Source organism: Hemicordylus capensis, chromosome 5 (assembly GCF_027244095.1).
Source record: "Hemicordylus capensis ecotype Gifberg chromosome 5, rHemCap1.1.pri, whole genome shotgun sequence".
Lineage (NCBI taxonomy): Eukaryota > Metazoa > Chordata > Lepidosauria > Squamata > Cordylidae > Hemicordylus > Hemicordylus capensis.
In genome coordinates this window covers 226663057-226683125 of record NC_069661.1, presented here as the reverse complement: position 1 = coordinate 226683125, position 20069 = coordinate 226663057, and the positions used below count along the sequence as shown (strand labels likewise).

General features: G+C 44.2%; 1 protein-coding gene across 2 annotated transcripts in view; it reads right to left on the bottom strand.

Annotated features, from left to right (window-relative positions):
* The window catches only part of PAH (phenylalanine hydroxylase), a 75469-nt gene extending 59039 nt beyond the window's left edge, over nucleotides 1-16430 (bottom strand). The window contains exons 1-2 of one of the 2 annotated variants that reach the window (XM_053257012.1): nucleotides 16230-16430; nucleotides 12346-12453 (exon numbers count right to left, since the gene is read on the bottom strand). In XM_053257012.1, coding sequence (XP_053112987.1) covers nucleotides 12346-12453; nucleotides 16230-16241 — 120 coding nt within the window. In that variant the 5' untranslated portion in view covers nucleotides 16242-16430. Of the gene's footprint in view, nucleotides 1-12345; nucleotides 12454-16202 lie in introns of both variants that reach the window. The other variant, XM_053257011.1, reaches the window with a different exon arrangement.
* Between the last annotated feature and the right edge of the window lie 3639 nt (nucleotides 16431-20069).

Here is a 20069-nt window from a genome sequence, read left to right as displayed (position 1 = left end):
AGATGGTTATTAATGGTCTATGCATGGCACTACAGAGAAAAATTAACGGTCTGTGTATGGTTATTAATGGTCTTTACATGGCACTATAGAGAAAATATTTGAGGGCAAGAAACATTTTTTAAAAACTATATTGAATCCGAGAATAGGTTTATCCAAGTTATTTCATGTTAGAAATCAGGTGTTTGTCTTAAATTCCTTTTCCTTTTGGTAAATAACCTATATTTATCCTCTATTTTTTAAGGAGCTCATTCTAAATTCATAGTCATCTTGTATTCAGGTAAATACAGTATTTACTGTGTGTTGAAATATTTTCCAATTTTACACATTTGCATTTAAAGTGCTAAGAGCCATGTAAAAAGAAGCAAAGAGTGCACCTCTCCAGAAGGTAGAGTCTACAAAGGACTAGGGATGTGCAAACAGGTTCGACGTCGAACGTGCTGTTCAGTTTGACCATTTGGGGTCAAACTGAACCATTCCCCTGTTCAGTCCGACCCTGGACTGAACACTCGCCAACTATTTGGGGGGTTTGCGGAATTTAAAAATAATAATTATTATTATTATTATTATTATTATTATTATTATTATTATTATTATTATTTTACTAACCCCCTTCAGGGGAGTTGTTGGAGGTGGGGGGGTCCATGGAGGTTCCCCCCTCCCCCAGCCGGCCTCTCTTTATGCCACTGGCCCATTCGGGCCATCCCCCTCCAGCATGGTGGTCATTTTGGAGGCTGCTGCACCTGCACAATTGGCCTCTACGTGGCCTAGGTCACGCAGAAGACAATTGTGCAGGAGCAGCAGCCTCCAAAATGGCCACTGTGCCAGAGGGGGAAGGCCCGAACGGGGCAAAGAGCTGGCCGAACGGCCAGTGGTGGCATAAAGGGAGGCCAGCTGGGGGAGGGGGGACCTCCCTGGACCCCCCCACACACACCGCCTCCAACAACTCCCCTGAAGGGGATAAGTAAAAAACAAAATTTTTAATTAAAAAAAAAATGTTTGCACACACCCCCTCCAGACTGAACTGAACCGGGGTGGGTGGGTTTCGAGGGGGTGCCGGACCATGTCTGGACTCAAACTGAACCGGACCAGCCAGTTCTGTGCACACCCCTACAAAGGACACCCAAGAAAAAGCATTGGAAAAATTACTGCAGTCATCTTGGGTACCCCATCCTTTCTTTTACCCTGCTAGAGCAGACCTTGGAGAACATTTAAGGCAAGATTATTTGTGTATAAATGTATTTACATTTGTAGCCTATCGCTCAGAAACGCGCCCAGAGATGCGAGTTTGGGGTGGTATACAAGTGTGATAGATAGATAGATAGATAGATAGATAGATAGATAGATAGATAGATAGATAGATAGATAGATTTGTTTTAATTAGGGATGTGCATGAACTGATTGGCATGATTTAGTCTGAATTTGAACCGGAAATTTGTACTGAACCATGGATATCTGAACCAGTTTGGTAAAACCAATTGACTAGGCTGGTTGGTTCAAAGAACCACTATGAACCAGTTCAGACTGGTTCATGATTGAACCACTCAAACCGGCCTGGTTTGCAGTTGAGCTGGTTCTGCACATCCTTTGAGTCGAGGGAGGAGGAAGAAGATTAAGATGAGAGATAAAAGCTGTTTACACATTACATTGCACATGCAAACAAGCTGATGATCTGTATGCATGTGCATATTCACACAGAATAATGCAATCTTGAGGCATTATATAACCATGCATGCCGTATATGGCTGCAAGGCCAACAGGAATGTGCCAGTAAGCCCCATTCCATACGGATGTGCTCCTTAACTATGCCCCTACCTTAGAGGTCCTCACCAAGACTGAGAATGCTGAAAACCAAAATATGGAGAGGATCTCTCTAGCCAGGGCTACAGAGCATCAGCACAGGAGGCAGGGCTTGCTGGGAACTCCTTACTGAGTCTGATCATTGGTTCATCTAGCTCAGTATTGTCTACGCTGACTGGCAGTGGTTCTCCAAGGTTACAGGCAGGAGTTGCTCTCAGCCCTACCTGGAACTGTATTAAGCATACATGCTTGAAGAGGGCTACTATGATCAATACATGTACAGAAATATGTAAAATCTGCATCCTACATTTGTTGAGTCCATTCCCCAGGTTAAAATGAATACATGTACAATCATTCTTACAAAACATGTACCGATGTATGTGCAATGTATGAATTTCCCTGTAATATGGTTGCCAGCCTCTAGGATTGGCCCAGAGTCTCCAGAATTTGGCATCAATCTCCAAGTTACTGAAAGCAGTCTTGGAGATCTGAATGACTCAGCATTGTGAAAAATATTGGAAAAAATGTTGGCGGGGGGGTGGGATCTCCAGAAATAGCTTCAGTCAGAGGTGACAGCCCTACCAGTGTTCCCTCTACGGCATGCGCACATGTGTGTGCCCACAAGTTTTTGGATATCCACTCAGTTAATTGTAGATCCCATTCAGGTTGAATCAGGAAGGCCCCACTATGAATGCATGTGTCCACACACTCCTTTCATACTGCCACCCAGAACAAAACTCATTCTCCACACAGATGAAAAAAAATTAGAGAGAACACTGAACCCTACCTCTAGTGCTGCTATCTCAAGCTGAACTTCATCCTGGAATGGAGACTGATTGAACCTTGCTTTCTCATATCTCACTCTGGATAAAAGGGTGGGAGACCCAAGTGATATTAGGAAGCATGTTCCATATTTATTAAGCATGGCCCCTTTACTTCATAACTGTGGCAACATGACCGGCTGAGTTGAAAATGAAAGAGGAAGAAGGCTAAGGCAAGCACACAAGGGAGGAATAGAATAGGAGGGGAGATGTAGGATGTACATGAGGCAGGACTCCTCCCTGACAGGTGGATCTGATTGAAAATCCAGCAAACAAGGGTTCCATTCTGTGTGGCAATCTTCTCTCACCCCATATTTCACATCATAGGTAATATTTCTCAGAGACCAACTCAATTCTATATTCTAAGTAATGGTTGTTATTAACCATTAAATGGCCTCTACTATGCATGTATGTAGGCGCGGAGCCACGACACAAGCGGCCCGTGCCCAGCCGCAGTGCGGCGGCTTCACTTAACCTGCCCCGCATCTGACGTCAGACATGGGGGCTAGCCACGCCCCCATGTCTGATGCAGGGGGCGTGGTCTGGCTCCCAAATGGAGCCGCACAGCTCCATTTGGCAGTTAAAGCCTGGCTGGCACTGCATTCGCAGTGTGGCCAGGAGCGGCTCTTGCCTTAAAGGCAGAGAACAGCCACTCCTGGCCGCGCTGCAAATGCAGCGCCAGCCATTTAACTCCCGAATGGGGCCATGTGGCCCTGCTCAGGAGCTAAACCAGCACCCCCTGCGTCTGATGTCAGACACGGGGTGTGTGTCAGGGTCATGAGGTGTGGCCCCTGATCGGTGGCAGCCCGGGTTCTTTGAGCCTGTTTGCCCAATGGTGGCTCTGACTCTATATGTATGCATGCCAAAGGTGCAAATCCAGAGGTGTGTCGGAGGCATGCAGGCCAGAGGTGCAAATCCCTTTGCTTCAAAGAAAATGGTGGGTAGGGGGAAGGGCACCACATTGCTCTCGTTGTTATGAAGAATTACCACAATCAAGACAACTGAAATGGAATTGCACTGCTTTATTACATTTCAACTTGGTTGTATTCAAGGGCAGACCTTAAAACACAGCTGAAAACCAGCTCCCTCCCCTTCCACCTGCTACTTCTGAAATGGCATGTCTGCCAGGGACATCGTGTTGGATGTGCACTTTTCCTAGTGCTTTGCAGTAGACACACTACAGATGAACTTAAATTGTTTGGCCAGATACCAACACAATAAGTTGAAAAGGTCAGAAGCGCATTCAGATCCTGTAGTTCAGGAAAGATGTTCCCCTAATTGAGCTGGCCGTGATGCAAAGAATGCATTTAACTGGGCTGAGCCCCCAGGTCAAGTTGTTTTAGTTCTCTAAAGGTCTGTATTGCACACAGACAATGCTTTGTATTTGCTATTTAATTAGGCACTCACAAATCATTAGAGAACCCCAGAGTTAGGGAAAGTTAAAAATACTCCAGTCAAGATTTATGATGATGGAGACCAGACCCAGCAAGTCGGTCTGCTCTAAGTGAGGGTCCATGGGATCATCGCTGGGATTATGTCTTTGGATTTATATCTATGGCTCAGCCAAGCCAAGGAGAAAGACAAGTGCTATCAGGCATTTCACTGATTTGTCTGATCAACTAGGGCCGAACCTTGAGAGAGCAGCACAGGGAAATATTACAGCCCAGTTCTAAGCATGTTGCCAAAGCACCCAGGATGAGATGCAAGGTTCTTTATGCCAGTATAAAGCCACAGTAACCTCCATCAATAATGCTGGGGTGGTGTGAGAAGAGGGTGAGACCCTCAGTGACCCTCTTTATGCAAGAAGCCATGCAGCCACTGCAAAGAAGAGTGAATGATTAGGAGACCTCAGAAGGGGACAGATGGCAGATGCAGCTGTGGAAATGGTGGGACTGAAGGAGCATCCATTACTATTTGAAAAGCCATGGGACTGACCAAACAGGATGTGAAAGGAGACTTGTATGGGGAGTGAGCGCTAAGAGTTCTGGGTTCTAATTCCACTCAGTGTTTGAATTACAGGGAGGGGTTGTGGCCCCTGCGTTTTGATGGCTCCCTTATCTGGTTATAGGTGGTTATAGTAGAGGTGGGATAATTTCCCTAAAACTGTAGGGAAGTAAGAGGTACAGTGTGGATTTTTCTACGGGCACCCTGACATTCAGGGGCATAGCTAGGGGAGCAGGGGCCCATGTCGGGCTGTTCTTGTGGTAGCAAGCATGACTTGTCCCCTTAGCTAAGCAGGGTCTGCCCTGGTTGCATATGAAAGGGAGACTAGAAGTGTGAGCACTGTAAGATATTCCCCTCAGGGGATGAAGCCGCTCCGGGAAGAGCATCTAGGTTCCAAGTTCCCTCCCTGGCTTCTCCAAGATAGGGCCGAGAGAGATTCCTGCCTGCAACCTTGGAGAAGCCGCAGCCAGTCTGTGAAGACAATACTGAGCTAGATAGACCAGTGGTCTGACTCAGTATATGGCAGCTTCCTGTGTCCACCCCTCTCTCCAGCGGCCTCTTGGAGTGAGGGAGATAATGAAGCAGATAGGGAGGGGTAGAGCTGGAAGGCTCTCAGGAGCTCTGGGCCCCAGGTTCTTTGAACCCATCCGCTCAATTATAGTTACACCCCTGCTGACATTTCTTCAGTACTGCAAGCACTGATCCCAAAGAGTCCATAGTTTCATAGACCAATCTTTATGTTAAGGAGAAGAATGGCTGCTGCTCTATTCAGGGCTTCATCCCACATTACTCTTGTAGAATTAGAAAGGGGAGCTCATATGGGACTAGAGATGTGAAGGCCTGGGGGGAAACCAGAAAAAAACCCCAGCCTCCCCCCTTTTTACAGAAAAAACTGGGGGAGTTTTTCAGAAAAAAAAGAAAAACACTGTTTCCCCCAGGCGAGCCAGGTTTCGCCCCCAAGCCTATATATCTTTATATGGGACAGATTCACTGTATGTGCTGCCTACTTCTGCCAGTAAGCCCCGCTGGAGGGCAATGCTGGCACAGGAAGAAACCGCATCATTGCCCCATCTCACACCATCTTCCTCCTCCTAACGTTATTGGGGCAGAAGCCGCGGCTGTGTAGACTGAATATACACACAGGTGGAGCAGTAACAGATGGAGCTCCTTCAAAAATGGGATGCCAAATATGGCGCAGGGTGTGGCTTTTCACAGCGGAGCTCAGCTTCGGTTCTCAGTCTGTAAAATGGGTAGGCTGTTGGCCTCCTTCGCAGGATTATTGTGATGTTGAGTATGTTACACTCTAAAGAGCACTTTACACTTCACAAGTGCTATATAAACAGAGATGAGAGCCAGGCATTCAAATAGCCCTTTATAGTGCTGTTCAGTTGCACCTTTGAGCCTACATATAGACCCACCATTCACTGGGCCTATATGTACCCAGATCAGCCCAGGCAGAATGAGCACATGGGACAAGCTCTGAACTGAGGGACAGGTTGTGAATTGAGGGTCTTCACATTGAATTGAATGAGACCTTTTTTTCTCCATGGTTGAAATAGAATCTCCACATTAAAAGGAAACATGATTCAAAAATGGAGACCCATCAATCTACCAGTAAGTATTTTGGGAGAAAGTGACGAGTGAGTGCTGAAATCCCATGAACTGGTGAAATGAATGGGACTAGAACAAGAAGGAGTCTTGAGAAATCTTAAACTCCCAGCAGATTTACCAAATGCTATCTATGCAACAAAACATATGGTTAAAAACATAAGAAAAGCCCTACTGGATCAGGGCAGGCCCAAAGCCCATCTAGTCCCGAATCCTGTTTCCCACAGTGGCCCACCAGATGCCTCTGAGAAGCCCACAGGCAAGAAGTGGATGAGGGCATGCCCTCTCTTTTGCTGTTGCTCCCCTGCAACGGGCATTGAGAGATACTCTATCTAGCCTCTGAAAGTGGAGGTGGACAGTTTATCTTTGCTGCTGCTCTATTAAGGATTAAAGAGGAACTTTGGGGCTCCCCTTAACATTCAATTAATGCTGAGTGCTCTTGGTTTGTTAGAATACTTTCAAGAGATACCTCTGCTACTATTAAGATCTCAATCCAACATATTTACAGCAGTTTATAACTAGATGAGTTTTCTGAATCCTCCTTACATTTCATTACTAATGCTCCACCTAGTGTCTAATACTAAAATTGCAACTAATTTTGTATGGGCGCGTTCTGAAGTTTCGAAAACAGTGGGCTGGTTGAGACAGCGTAACCTCAGTTAGAGCCGCGTTCCTCGTGATGTCTCTAAACCTTAGGAATGCATGCTGCTCTCTCCTATCCCTGCATGAGCATCTATTTCCTCTCAAGGTTAAAATGAGCCCAGATTGGTAGGTTTTGATGACACAACCAAACTCAGCTTATTCTAACCTACTTAGGAACATAGGAAGCTGCCATATACTGAGTCAGACCATTGGTCTATCTAGCTCAGTATTGTCTTCACAGACTGGCAGCAGCTTCTCCAAGGTTACAGGCAGGAATCTCTCTCAGCCCTATCTTGGAGAAGCCAGAGAGGGAACTTGAAACCTTTTGCTCTTCTTCTATTTGCTTCACATAACTCAAGATCAGTATCCAAGGTTTGAGTGAGTTACAGATCTCGGGTTATTTAGGGACTGCCATCACCCTGGGATCGCTGTTTGTGCAGAAGGCCCCTGTAGAAGTTGGCTCTTCCTCCTCCCCAGAAGAGGCCTCATCAGGGTTCTAAAGTCAGGTATGGATGGATCCTAACAAAGTCTCAACATCTTTTTTCTTATTCAAAGAACAATCTTTTTTAAAAACAAACAAACATCTAATTCTTTCCCACTGTGCAGTGGCACTGATGCAGATCACTTCTTTGAAGCTGCTATTAGCCATGGAGGACCTAATAGCAATGTGGGGAGGGATTTAGAAGGGGGGGCAAAGGGTTAACTCCTCTCCCGCTGCCAGGTGGTGCCAATCCAATGGCTGCCTCTCTACACCCACCACCCCCAGCCTGGTTTTTGAAGAAGAAAAAGTTGCTGGTCATTCCAGTCCCAGGACGCCCACGTCAATGATCAATAGTTTTCTTACAAAATCACTGCCGATTTCATCATGTTGCAGCACATTCAGAAGACTGCTTCATCATGTAAAAATAATGCAGAAATGTTAATGCATGTCAAATTTTCTAGGTAACAAGGCCCTGTGAAAATGGAGATAATCACTCCAGAACAGAACTCTCAACCTGCCACCATCCAAGTGTTTAGGTTTCCCGCCACCCCCCCGCCCCCCGCCCCCCGCCCCCGTACAAACTCTGCATCTCTTAATTTTATTGCATCTTCCTCATCAGTGCCATCGATGGTTAATCTTTAGCAGGCCCAAACAGAAACAGATATCCTACAGCAAATGAGTTTGCCAGTTGCATCAATCATCAAACACCACTCCCCTCTCATAATGATGTTAATTCCTCCGTTGCCAAACGATCCTGCAAACGTGACTCTTTCAAGATAGCTGGAATGCTTTCACCCCAATAGCAAACATTGCTTAGGCCAAGTGCATCCAAAATACTGAAAAAGATAACGATGGCTTTGAAGTCCTTTTTGCTGACTGGGAGGTGGGTGGCGAGTGGCAGGGGAGGGGAATCATCTTTGCTGAAGTCATGTCTCTGACTTCATGTATGCACTGAGCTCTATAGCAGGGATTCTCAATGTTGGGCCCCCAGATGTTATTGGACTTCAACTCCCATAATCCCCAGGCCCAGTGGCCTTTGGTTGGGGATTATGGGAGTTGAAGTCCAATAACACCTGGGGACCCAACATTGAGAATCCCTGTTCTACAGGGATACTGAAAGGTCTATATCATATTATCCATTTTTATCAGGGAGCATTTCTGGATTGTCAGCTCTAACAATTATTCCTGGATGTTTCTTTTTCAACATCCCCCCCACTTTTTTTGCAAGGCATTAAAACATCTACGATTCCTTTCAGTACTCCTCTGGAGATTGATGCCAGGTCCTGATGACTCCGAGCCAATCCAGGATGGCTGGTAACCCTAGAAGTAGACTGGGAACCTGTTCCATTCCAAAGGATTCTAGATTTATTCTGGAAATAACCTGTGAGGTGGGTGCAGTGGAGCCCAGGGGTATTCCTCCATCCCTCTCAAATTTTATTAGGAAGGTGGGTAAATTCCATCCAATCCAAATTCTGGCTGGAAAATCAGGTTTTAATTAGGGCAGAAGCATTTCTGAAGTGGATCTAGGACTTTCCCCGTACCATGACATTCTAGAAATAGCCTATGAGGTAGCACTGCCATCTTTACAGGATTCCCGGAGATTCCAGGTGAGCATCAATCTCTTGGTGTCTACTGAAAGTGATCCAGGAGATTTTAATAGCTTGATATTGTGAAAAAATATTGAGGGGCGGGAGGGACACAACTCCTCAGGGAACAGTTGGCAAACTTACTGGAACAGCTGCCAGAAGAGAGCACCTTCTTTGGTATGGTCCCCATAGCTCGTTGAGGTCATCTGGAGAGGTCCGTCTCCAGTTACCACTGGTACGTCTGGTGGCGACTCGGAACCGGGCCTTTTCTGTAACTGTTCCTGGTCTATGGAATGCACTCCTGGCAGATATCCGCAGTTTAGGCTCGCTGTCAGCCTTTAAGAGAGCCCTAAAAACTTATTTGTTTGGCCTAGCCTTCCAAGGCCTGTAAAGTGTTGTTGTTTTTTGAAAGTATTTTAATTGGTTTAAAATGGTTTTAATTGCTTTTGAATTGTTTTTAGCACTATGTGTTTTTATGTCTTTTTAAAAGTAGTTGTACACCGCCGAGAGCCTCTGGATAGGGCGGTTTATAAATGTAATAAATAATAAATAATAATATCTGATTCACTCATCAACTATAGTTATATGCATAGAACTGCAAAACATATTATTTATTTATTAGATTTATATACCGCCCTTCCAAAATGGCTCAGGGCGGTTCACAGCATGATAAAAACAATTAAAACAAATTAACAATTAAAATCAAACTATTATAACACAAAAAACAGCTAAAAGCCCTGAAAATCAGGGCAACAGTTTAAAACAGTTTTAAAAAACAGTTAATCATTTAAAACTCTGGAAGGCCAGGCCAAATAGGTAGGTTTTAAGGGCTCTCTTGAAGGACAACAATGATCTCAAATTACGAATTTTTGCCGGGAGTGCATTCCATAGCCCAGGAGCAGCTACAGAGAAGGCCCACCTCTGCATCGCCACCAGACGAACCGGTGGCAACTGGAGACGGACCTCCTCAGATGATCTTAAGGTGTGGTGGGGATCATGTAGAAGAAGGCGCTCTCTTATTAGGCATGATCTACCAAGATTGGCACTTTTAAGTCCCATTTATTTCAATGGGAGAGATCTGAGCATATCTGGCTTCCAGCCTGGATATAGGACAGAAACTAACTTGGTCACCCTGGTGGATGACCTACACTGGGAGATAGAAAAAGGCAGGGTTGGTTCTCCTGGATCTCTCAGAGATTTCGATGCCATTGACCAGGATAACCTTCTGGGTCATTTCTCTGGGTTGGGACTTGTGGGCATGGTTATACAGGGGTTCCACTCCTACCTGGAGGATTGTACTCAGAAGGTGGTGCTGTCCTTGGAGGCGCAGGTGGTGGCGGTGTGCAGAAGAGCTTTTTACCAGCTATGACTGGCATGCCAGCTGTGATTCTGCTTGGAGAAGTTAGACCTGACTTCAGACACTCATGCTTTGGTGACATCCAGATTGGACTACTGCAATGTGCTCTATGTGGGACTGCCCTTGAAAACTGTTTGGAAGCTTCAGCTGGTCCAGAATGCTGCTACTTGGATGCTCATGGGCACAAGACGCTTCATGAGTGTTATACTCATTCTGTAAAGGCTTCACTGGTTACCAGTTTACTTCTGGGCTAGATTCAAGGTTCTGGATTTGTCCTACATGGCTTGGGGCCAGGGTACCTGTTGGACCACATCCACCCTTATGAACTTACCAAGGCTCTCTGTTCACCATCTCATGCCCTGATCATGGCCCTGCCACTATTGGAGATCCATTAGGTGCGGATTAGAGACATGGGCTTTTTGACTGGGGCCCCTCGATTTTGGAACACCCTCCCAGGAGAGCTTCGTCATGCCCCCTCCCTCAGAGTTTTAAAAAATAATAATTAAAGAGTTCCTTTTAGAGAGGCTTTAAAAAAAAATCTGGTAAGCTTCTTAGTTTTTAGCTTTTTACTTCTAAGTTACAACTTTTAATTTGGAAATTTTAACATTTGTAACTTTTAAATGTGGTTTTAGCCTGGTCTTTTAACATTAATTTTATTATTATTATTAATTGTTTTATACTGTATCTATTTTATTAATGTTGTGAGCTAGGGATGTGCTCGAATCATTTCGGTGCCTTTTGGAGAGGTGCAGAAACAATTCAGCCTCCTGCAGTCGAAACATTTCGGCGCAGGGTGAGGGGTACCTTGAAAGGGAGGCAGTTAGGTCATACCTGCTCCTCTGGTGTGCCACCCCACGCTGCACCATTGCGGCACTTAAATCTAACTTGAAAGCAGCAGCAGAAGGAGATGTGAGCTAAAAGTTGTGTGTGAAAAATGCCCTGGGACAGATTCCAGAAAACAGGAGCTGTCCCTGGTAAATAGGGATGGTTGGAACCTATGAACAGTCATTAAGTTTTCCTTGGGTTGAAGATGTGTTGGGACATCCAATTTTACTTTATTTTCCCAAATACAAAATATGTGGGTCACATTTTATTATACAATATTTTCTGTCTATATTTTGCCAGATGAGTTGCTTTTAAGAACAGACACAATGTTCTTAAAGGAAATAAATAAAACCACAGAATGAAATGCTTGTCTCCAGCAAGACAACCAGGGGCATAATGAATTCTGTTATTGTTTTCACTGTTCTGTCTCTTTTTTTTAATACGTCACTGTTATTTTAGCTTTTTAAAAAAAAAAAACATGACCCAGTGTACGAGATGCCTTAAATAGGAGTCTGCAGGAGGCAGGCATTCACAAAAAGAGCCCTCCCAGGAACTTCTAATTTGATTTCTCTTGTATCAAGTAGAGGAGCTTTAGGTCTCTCTGCTGACAGAGATGTCCATGCACTTGAGACTGCATCCAGCAGTTTCTGTAGCACGCAAGTCTTAATTGGTGTGGGTCCCCCATTTGTGGCTAATTGGACTCCTTTGCCCCCTCAAAGTTGAGTTGGAATCATAGGGGATCATTACAGAGCTGTGCTAATATACTCATGTGCATTTCATAGGGACTATTAGGCTGGTTTATTATTTATTTAATAAATGTATATCCTGCCCTATTATTCATTCATTCATTCATTCATTTTAACATATTTTTATACCGCCCCAAACTCATGTCTCTGAGTTTATATGCTTCAAGAGAGTCACACATATATACATGTACATCATTTGAGGAGTCTCAATTGAATGTGTGAACCGGTTCCACTGAAAATATGTCTCTGAGAAGATATTAGAACTTTTTGATCCTTTGGCCATTTCAAACATGCAAATCAACACCTGATACTGTAGTCAGCAAGTGGTGAACAGAAATAACCAGTCCTCAGCTTATGCTTCAGATTTAATTTGAGTATTGCACTCAGTCTTGATTTGTTTTAGTTTACAATGTACTGGTATAATTCAAATATCATTGAAATCAACAGCAAAGTGTAATGCATTGGGACTCTGCTTTTGACAACTGGATGTTGAAATAGTGGAATTTCTTTCCCAAGATAAGTGGAATAACACACATACCTCAAAAATGCGTAGAACTTTAGCCAAAGCTCCAACTTCTTCTTTGAGAGAGAAAATCAAGGAGATGGCATCATTTTGGTTAGTGCTTTCTTCAATGTAACTGGATTCCTACAAGATAAAGATGTAGTTAATTGTGTCATCCATGCCTGGAGATTAACAGTGTTCTGCATCTATGGGGAATCACAACCTTTTTCTAAAAGCTTTTCAACAACTTTTTTAAAAAATGGTTATATTAAACTACCTGTTGGTACATGACTGAGGTACATGACTGAGTGATTATTTGACTCTTACCAAGCCATCCAGCTTTCTAAGTACCAAACTCCTCAACCACTGACATTGTCCAAACATGCATACTTTGTGAGGCAGACTTGCCAAATGTAACAAATTTTATTTCCCCAAAAATTGCATGGAAGAACAAATGGGACACCTCAAAGCATCTAAGCCAAAGCTACATTCTAGTAAGTCTGTTGGGAGGTCAAGGGACCTTGAGGTGGGGAAATCTTGGGGCAACAAGCTAATAAAAGCCATTCAGTACCAACAATCTTGCTAATGAAGCAACTGTGAGGGCTTCTTTCAAAGTCTAGTGGTCGGTTGCACAGTTTTGTGAGGAAAATCTTGAATCAATCAACCAAAGAATTGTTGGGAAATTCCTCGTAGCTTCACATGGATATAATATTTTGCACACCAGTTAATTTTACTTCTGAAAAAGTCATACAAATCCATAATTCAGATACCAGTTTAGTAGTCTATGGCTGCAACTCTATACATACTTACTAGTGGTGTGCATACAACTAGTTTTCCCAGTTCTGTTTGAATCCAAACTGGATTAGACCCAGACCAGACCAGCTCAGCACTGCCCCCCCCCCCCGCCCACTCCATAGACCGGGCCCCAGCTTGGTTCAAATTAAAACTGGTTTGGGCCCAGTTCAAAGCCCCTAAAGGTAAAGCAAAGTGTGTTGTTTAGTTGATTTTGATTCCTGCTGCCCACAGAGCCCTGTGATTTTCTTTGGTAGAATACAGGAGGGTTTTACCATTGCCTCCTCCCACGCAGTATGAGTTAATGCCTTTCAACATCTTCCTGTATCGCTGCTCCCTGATATAGTACCAGCGGGGATTCGAACTGGCAACCTTCTGCTTGTTAGTCAAGCATTTCCCCGCTGCACCACTTAAGGTGGCTACTGCACACTAAATTTGTTCAAAAATTAGTACTCACAGCTGCCGCCTCAGCTTCAGGGGTTGTGACGGTGGTTCCCCTGACCCCCACTGACCTCCCCATGAGTCCTGAGGGCCAGGCCGGGATCAGACCTTCTTCTGCCCATTTCAGGCCTCTGCACATGCATGGAGGCTATTTGTTTGACCTTTGCACATGAACATGGGCCATTTGCATGACCTGGGTCATGCAATGGCCCATGTGCATGTGCAGAGATCAAACAAATGGCCACCATGCATGCACAGAGTCTTGAAATGGGCTGAAATGGGCAGAAGAAGGCCCAGACTGGCCCCAGACCTTCAGGACTCATGGGGAGGCTGCCAGGGGTCGGGGGAGCCACGGCTAGCTCCCTACTAACGGCTGCCACTACTACGAGTACTAATATTTGGGGGGGGGGAATAGCACGCAGTAGGGGCTTCGAACCGGGCGCAAACCCCTCTCAGTCTGTTTGGCTCAGCCTAGAACTGAGCTGGGTCCGGTTCAGTTCTAGGTCGAGCCTTTGAACTAAGATGGTTCAAATTCAAACCAGCATTAATTCAAGCTGGTTTGCACATCCCTAATACGTACATGAGAGCTCTGGGGCTAGGGGCTGGGTTCATTTGTTTGAGCTTATTATTGCTGTAATCCACTGTAAGCTGCTTTGAAGGCCATTCAGTTCAAAGGCAGAGTATGAATCAGGTAAACAAACAAATAAATAAATAATCAATAAATCAATCAATCTGGAGGTGTTAGTGTGGCCCTTACCACTTCAGACCGCAGAGGAGTGCCACTTTTTAATGCTTCCCTATGTAAAACAAACACACTTACTTTCTACAGGTAAGCAAACAAACCCTAGCAGACTGGGCAGAAAGTTTCTAGTCCAATTTATTATTATTATTATTATTATTATTATTAAACATTTTATATCCCGCTTTTCCTCCAAGGAGCCCAGAGCGGTGCACTACATACTTAAGTTTCTCCTCACAACAACTCTGTGAAGTAGGTTAGGCTGAGAGAGAAGTGACTGGCCCAGAGTCACCCACCAAGTCTCATGGCTGAATGGGGATTTGAACTCGGGTCTCTCCGGTCCTAGTCCAGCACTCTAACCACTACACCACGCTGGCCCCTTACTTACAATTTACCCCTTACTGTACCGGTGTTTTGTTTTGTTTTTAATTTTTTTTTAAAAGTCTTTAGAGCAGCATTCAAAAATGTGATTCCCCTCTGAAATGGTATGTTCCATTTTAATAACCTCATTCTGACTTCATTCTGCTGCGTTAGTAGAGTTGCCCTAGTTCACAACAACATTGCAAATGTCAGTATAGATTTTGACCAGGGAGCTCTCCACACAGCGGGCTTTAATACCATGAGTTTTCTGGGAGGCTTTACTGCAAACTCAAAGTTATTCTCAGAACCCAACACTAAATGTCGATTTTTTTTACCCTGGGTATAAATCGGGCTGCACTCTTAATGTGCAGTGAAAAACCCGAATTGAGTGTGAAGTGCTCCCCGATAGCTCGCAGGGACTTCATGTTAAACCTGCCCAATATGTGAACACACACCCTCCATTCTGGAGGAGATGTGAGCCAAAGGGCTTTAAAAGCCCTGTGTGAAAAACTTCCAGTGTCCAAACAAAACCAGTTCCTTCAAACACTGTCATCAAGATTCCACCCAAAAGGAAATTCAGAGCTATTTTAAGGGGGTTTGTCCTAAGGTCAAATGATAGAATAATTCAAAAGAAAGGCAAGAGATTCGTTAAGATTTGTAAAGTTTTATCAGGAGTTTTTCTTCTTAGATCTAATATAATATATCTTTATGATCTTCTAATATATCTTGTTTTCACAAAATGTATCTTGTTTTCTCAGTTTGTTTTTTAAAAAAACAAAAGGCACCTTAGTGTATTTATTGCCCACTTTGGTATGGCTATGAATTCAAAAAAAGCAGACCTGGGGAGCAGGCGCAGGCGGTGGGTGAAATCTGGAGCTTCTTATTTGGTAAAAGAATCTTGGGAAAGCATCAGTCTAGATAATGTCTGTCTGCACCTGAGAACCATTTCCCTCTACCACATAATCAAGACCTTAAAAAACATCATTCACCAGTACCACAGGGAATGAGACATTAACACATTATAATTACTGCAGGAGACGCCTGGACATGACACACAAGCATGTACACATCTTTAAACACTAGCACACAAGTTTCACACATGCATGTACACACCTAAGTGCAACATTCACACATCCCATGTTTGATGCTGGAAATGGCAGGATAAACCCTGCGTTTCCCACAACAGTTCTAATGTGTGGCGATGTCCTGCCACTTCAAGCTACTTATGCAAAGTTCCTGCCTGTAAATAACATATTGGAAGTGGGGGGAAATGCTATGTCCATGAGCTCTGCAATCCTTCCTCCAGAACAGGCTCTTCAGAGTTGCCAGTCTTTGTTTCGACTACCTAATTGACTACAAACTGCTTTCAGACTTTACTGGAGGCATGTAAATGAATAAATAAAGGTGACCAATCCTAAAATGACTAGCTGACCGTGTTGCAAGCTTTTCCCCCCGCTGCATGCTGCGTTTTGAAGAAAAAACAATGCAAAATGGTATGAATACCAAAGCATGTGGCAATGCGCCAAAGAACAGAAGAGGGACACAACTATGATGGACTTACCTGAAAAATATCTCCATTTATACTGACCTCTTTATCCATATTTTTTCCCCCTTGCTCAGATACTAATGACCAAAATTTCCCTTACGGGAAGGAAAGACTGGCGTTCTCACTGTGTTTGCAGGGTCTTCTCTGTACAATGTACACAGATATTTAAAGTAAACAGTACACAGATGTTTCCTTTCCAACAGAAGCACCAACCCCTTTCTGTGATGCTTCCTCTTCTCTGGCAGAATTTGGGCAGAGGGAGTATTCCCTTCACACACCCCTGCACCACCCCTTCTGCCTCAAGAGGCATAAACTGTTTACCCACATCCAGTGGAAGTCATAGAACTGAAGCACGTTTTAGCTACAACATGTGACTCCTGTTTGGAAAGATGATCGGAATTAAGATTCTTCCCTTGTGGTCTTGTATTTTTTCGTGTTTTAATTCCTGTCTCATTCTCACTATTTGAAGAGTCTGGCGTTTTCCCATCCATGTGAGGAACGGATAATAAAACTTGGTCTTCTTTGTCCAGATGCAGACTGCAAAAGAGAAGTTTGTGTACCCTTTTTTGTTGAAAATATATTATTAAATACACATAAATCTTCTTAATAATAACAATAATATAGCAATAAAAATCATAATAAGTTTAGCTTTCATTTTCAGCTGTCTGTCATTTCATATAGAAAGATGTTGCATTAGTAAAGTTGTTTAGCCACCATACATTCACTGTTGCAATAGGAATTTCCTGTCATTCAGCTCCAAATTATTTCCCATGATCCATACATTCAACTTTTTGTGCACAAAAATAGTTGCCACCTGTATTCATTTATAATTTTTAATCATATTTTTATACTGCCGAACGCATATTTATTTTTTCATTTAACATATTTTATATCACACAAAACTTATTAAAATTAATTCTAATCAAAAGCCTGAGAGAACAGGAGGGTCTTGAGGTTCTTCCTGAAAACAAACAGAGAAGGAGATGCTCTTATTTCAGCAGGAAGCTTATTCCAAAGCCCTGGGGCAGCCACAGAGAAAGCCCAGTCCTGGGTCTCCACCAAACGAGCTGGTGGCAACCGTAACTGGACCTCTCCAGAAGATAGTAACAGATGGCAGGGATTATGACAAAAGAGGCGCTCTCTCAAATAGCCTGGACCCAAGCCATTAAGGGCTTTATAGGAAATAATCAGCACTTTGTATTTCACCCAGAAACATATCGGCAGCCAGTGCAGTTCTTTTAGAACTGGTGTTATTTGGTCCCTTCGTGTTGACCCAGAGACCAATCTGGCTGCCGCATTCTGTACCAGTTTTAGTTTCCGGGCTGCATACAAGGGCATCCCCACATAGCGCACATTACAGTAGTCAAACCTGGAGGTTACCAGCATATGTACCATTGTTTTAAGGCCATTCACCTCTAGAAATGGATGTAGCTGACGTATCAACCGAAGCTGATAAAAAGCACTCCTGGCCACCGCCTCCACCTGAAAAACCAGGGAGAGCTTTGGGTCCAGGAGCACTCCCAAGTTACATGCCTGATCTTTCACGGGGAGTGTAACCCTATCCAGAACAGGCAGATCTAAACCATCTCTAGGGTTCCCCACAGTCAGTACCTCCATCTTATTTGGATTCAACTTCAGTTTGTTATCCCTCATCCAGCCCATTACTGCCTCCAGGCAGGCATTTAGGGAAGATATGCCATTTCCTGATGAGGTCGGCATGGAAAAGTAAATCTGGGTGTCATCATCATATTGTTAACACCCAGCACCAAATCTCCTGATGATCTCTCCCAGCTGTTTCATGTAGATGTTAAAAAGCATTGGAGACAGTATGGAGCCTTGTGGAATTCCACACTTCAGTTCTCGCTTAGAGGAACAACAGTCTCCAAGTGACACCATCTGGAATCTGCCAGAGAAGTAGGAGCGGAACCACTGTAAAACAGTGCCACCCAATCCCACCTCCCCCATGCGGTCCAGAAGGATACCATGGTCGATGGTATCGAAAGCCACAGAGAGATCCAAAAGGACCAGCAAAGTCACACTCCCTCTGTTGATAGCCAGTTGGAGATCATTCATCAGGCTGACCAAGGCAGTCTAGACCCCATAGCCCACACGAAAGCCAGTTTGAAATGTGTCTAGATAATCTGCATCATCCAAAACTGCCTGGAGCTGAGAGGCCACCACCTGCCCAACCACCTTGCCCAACCATGGCAGATTAGAAACAGCTCTGTAATTAGCTAACTCTGAGGGATCCAGTGTAGCTTTCTTCAAGAGTGGTCTAATAATAGCTTCCTTAAGACAAGGAGGCATCCTGCCCTCCCTCAGAGAAGCATTTATAATATAAATATAAATATAAATATAAATATAAATATAAATATAAAAGACCCTCTCTGATAATATGATTATCCAATGTGATAAGCAAAGTTGGGCAAGGGTCAAGAGAACAGGTTGTAGGGTGCACAGTCCGGAGCAGTTTATCCACTTCCTCAGGAGTCACAAACTGAAAGTGATCCAATTTAATCCTATAAGAGGAGTTGCTGGACACCTCCACAGTAGACTCTGCAGTAATTGTGGAATCCAGTTCGGCCCAAATCTGGAAGATTTTATCCACAAAAAAGTCATTAAAGATGTTGCAGTGAGTGATTGATGGTGCCAAGTTTAAATTTAAGGGGGAGCAGGTACATACTAGCCCCCTCACAACCCTAGACAACTCAGTTGGGTGTGAATTTGAGGAAGCAATGTGGGCAGAAAAGAACTGCTTCTTTGCCGCCAGTACTACCAAAGCATAGGTCTTCAAATGTGCTCTGATTGTGCCCAATCAGACTCGCACCAAATCTTCCTTCATTTGCGCTCTAATCGTCTACCTCGCTACTTCAGCTCCCATAACTCATCCGAATACCACGGGGCTGTCTTTAAAGCAAGTTGGAGAGGACACTTAGGAGCTATTGTGTCTACTGCTCTAGTAAGTTCATTATTCCATCTTTGTACCAGAGCATCGACATAATCGTTACCAGAGCCAACCCTAAACTCTAGGGGTGTGCAATTCGGTATTTTCAGTGTTTTGGTTCGGACCCAAACCGAAACACCCCTGTTCTGTACTGTGCCCGAATTTTGCTCACCCGAATCACCCCCGATTCGGTTCGGATTCGGATTTACCCGAATCTGAATCAATTTGTGTAAGAAAAATGGGTCCTGGGGCCAAAAGAGTGGGGTGGGGTGGTAGTGCCCAATGGGTGGAGGCTACCACACAAATTTCAGGGGGATTGGGCAAAGGGCTGATTTTTGGTGATTTTTTGAAGTTTTAGTGTCTTTGGGGCAGATTTGGGGCAGAAAGTGGGATCTGGGCCAGAAGAGTGGGGTGGGGTGGTAGTGCCTAATGGGTGGAGGCTACCACCCCAATTGCAGAGTGATTGGGCAGAGGGCTGATTTTTGGTGAATTTCTGAAGTTTACGCGTTTTTAAGGTTTCCCCCATTAGGTAGAATGGGGGGTGTATCGCTTCATGTCGGGGGGAAAGGGGTGGCCTAGAGCGGCGTGGGGTTGGTGGTAGTGCCAGGTAGGGGCAAGGAAGCTGCCTCAATTTTTTCAAAGGATTTGGGCAGAGGGGTGATTTTTGGTTAATTGTTGAAGTTCATGTCTTTAAGGTTTAGATTCTATGATAGCAAATTAGAGTGGATTCATGGTGTGTCATTGAAAATCTCATTTGCTATCATAGAATCCACACTCAGAATACCTCAGAAACAACAGAACCCTGTACGCCATGGGTTAGAAACCCATGGGGGTGGTTGGCACCCTATGGGCCACCCCAGCACCCCCCAAGTGCACTTATGGGGCTGCTGAAAGCTCCATTCTATTATAACTTATGAGGAAAAACCTTAAAGACGCGT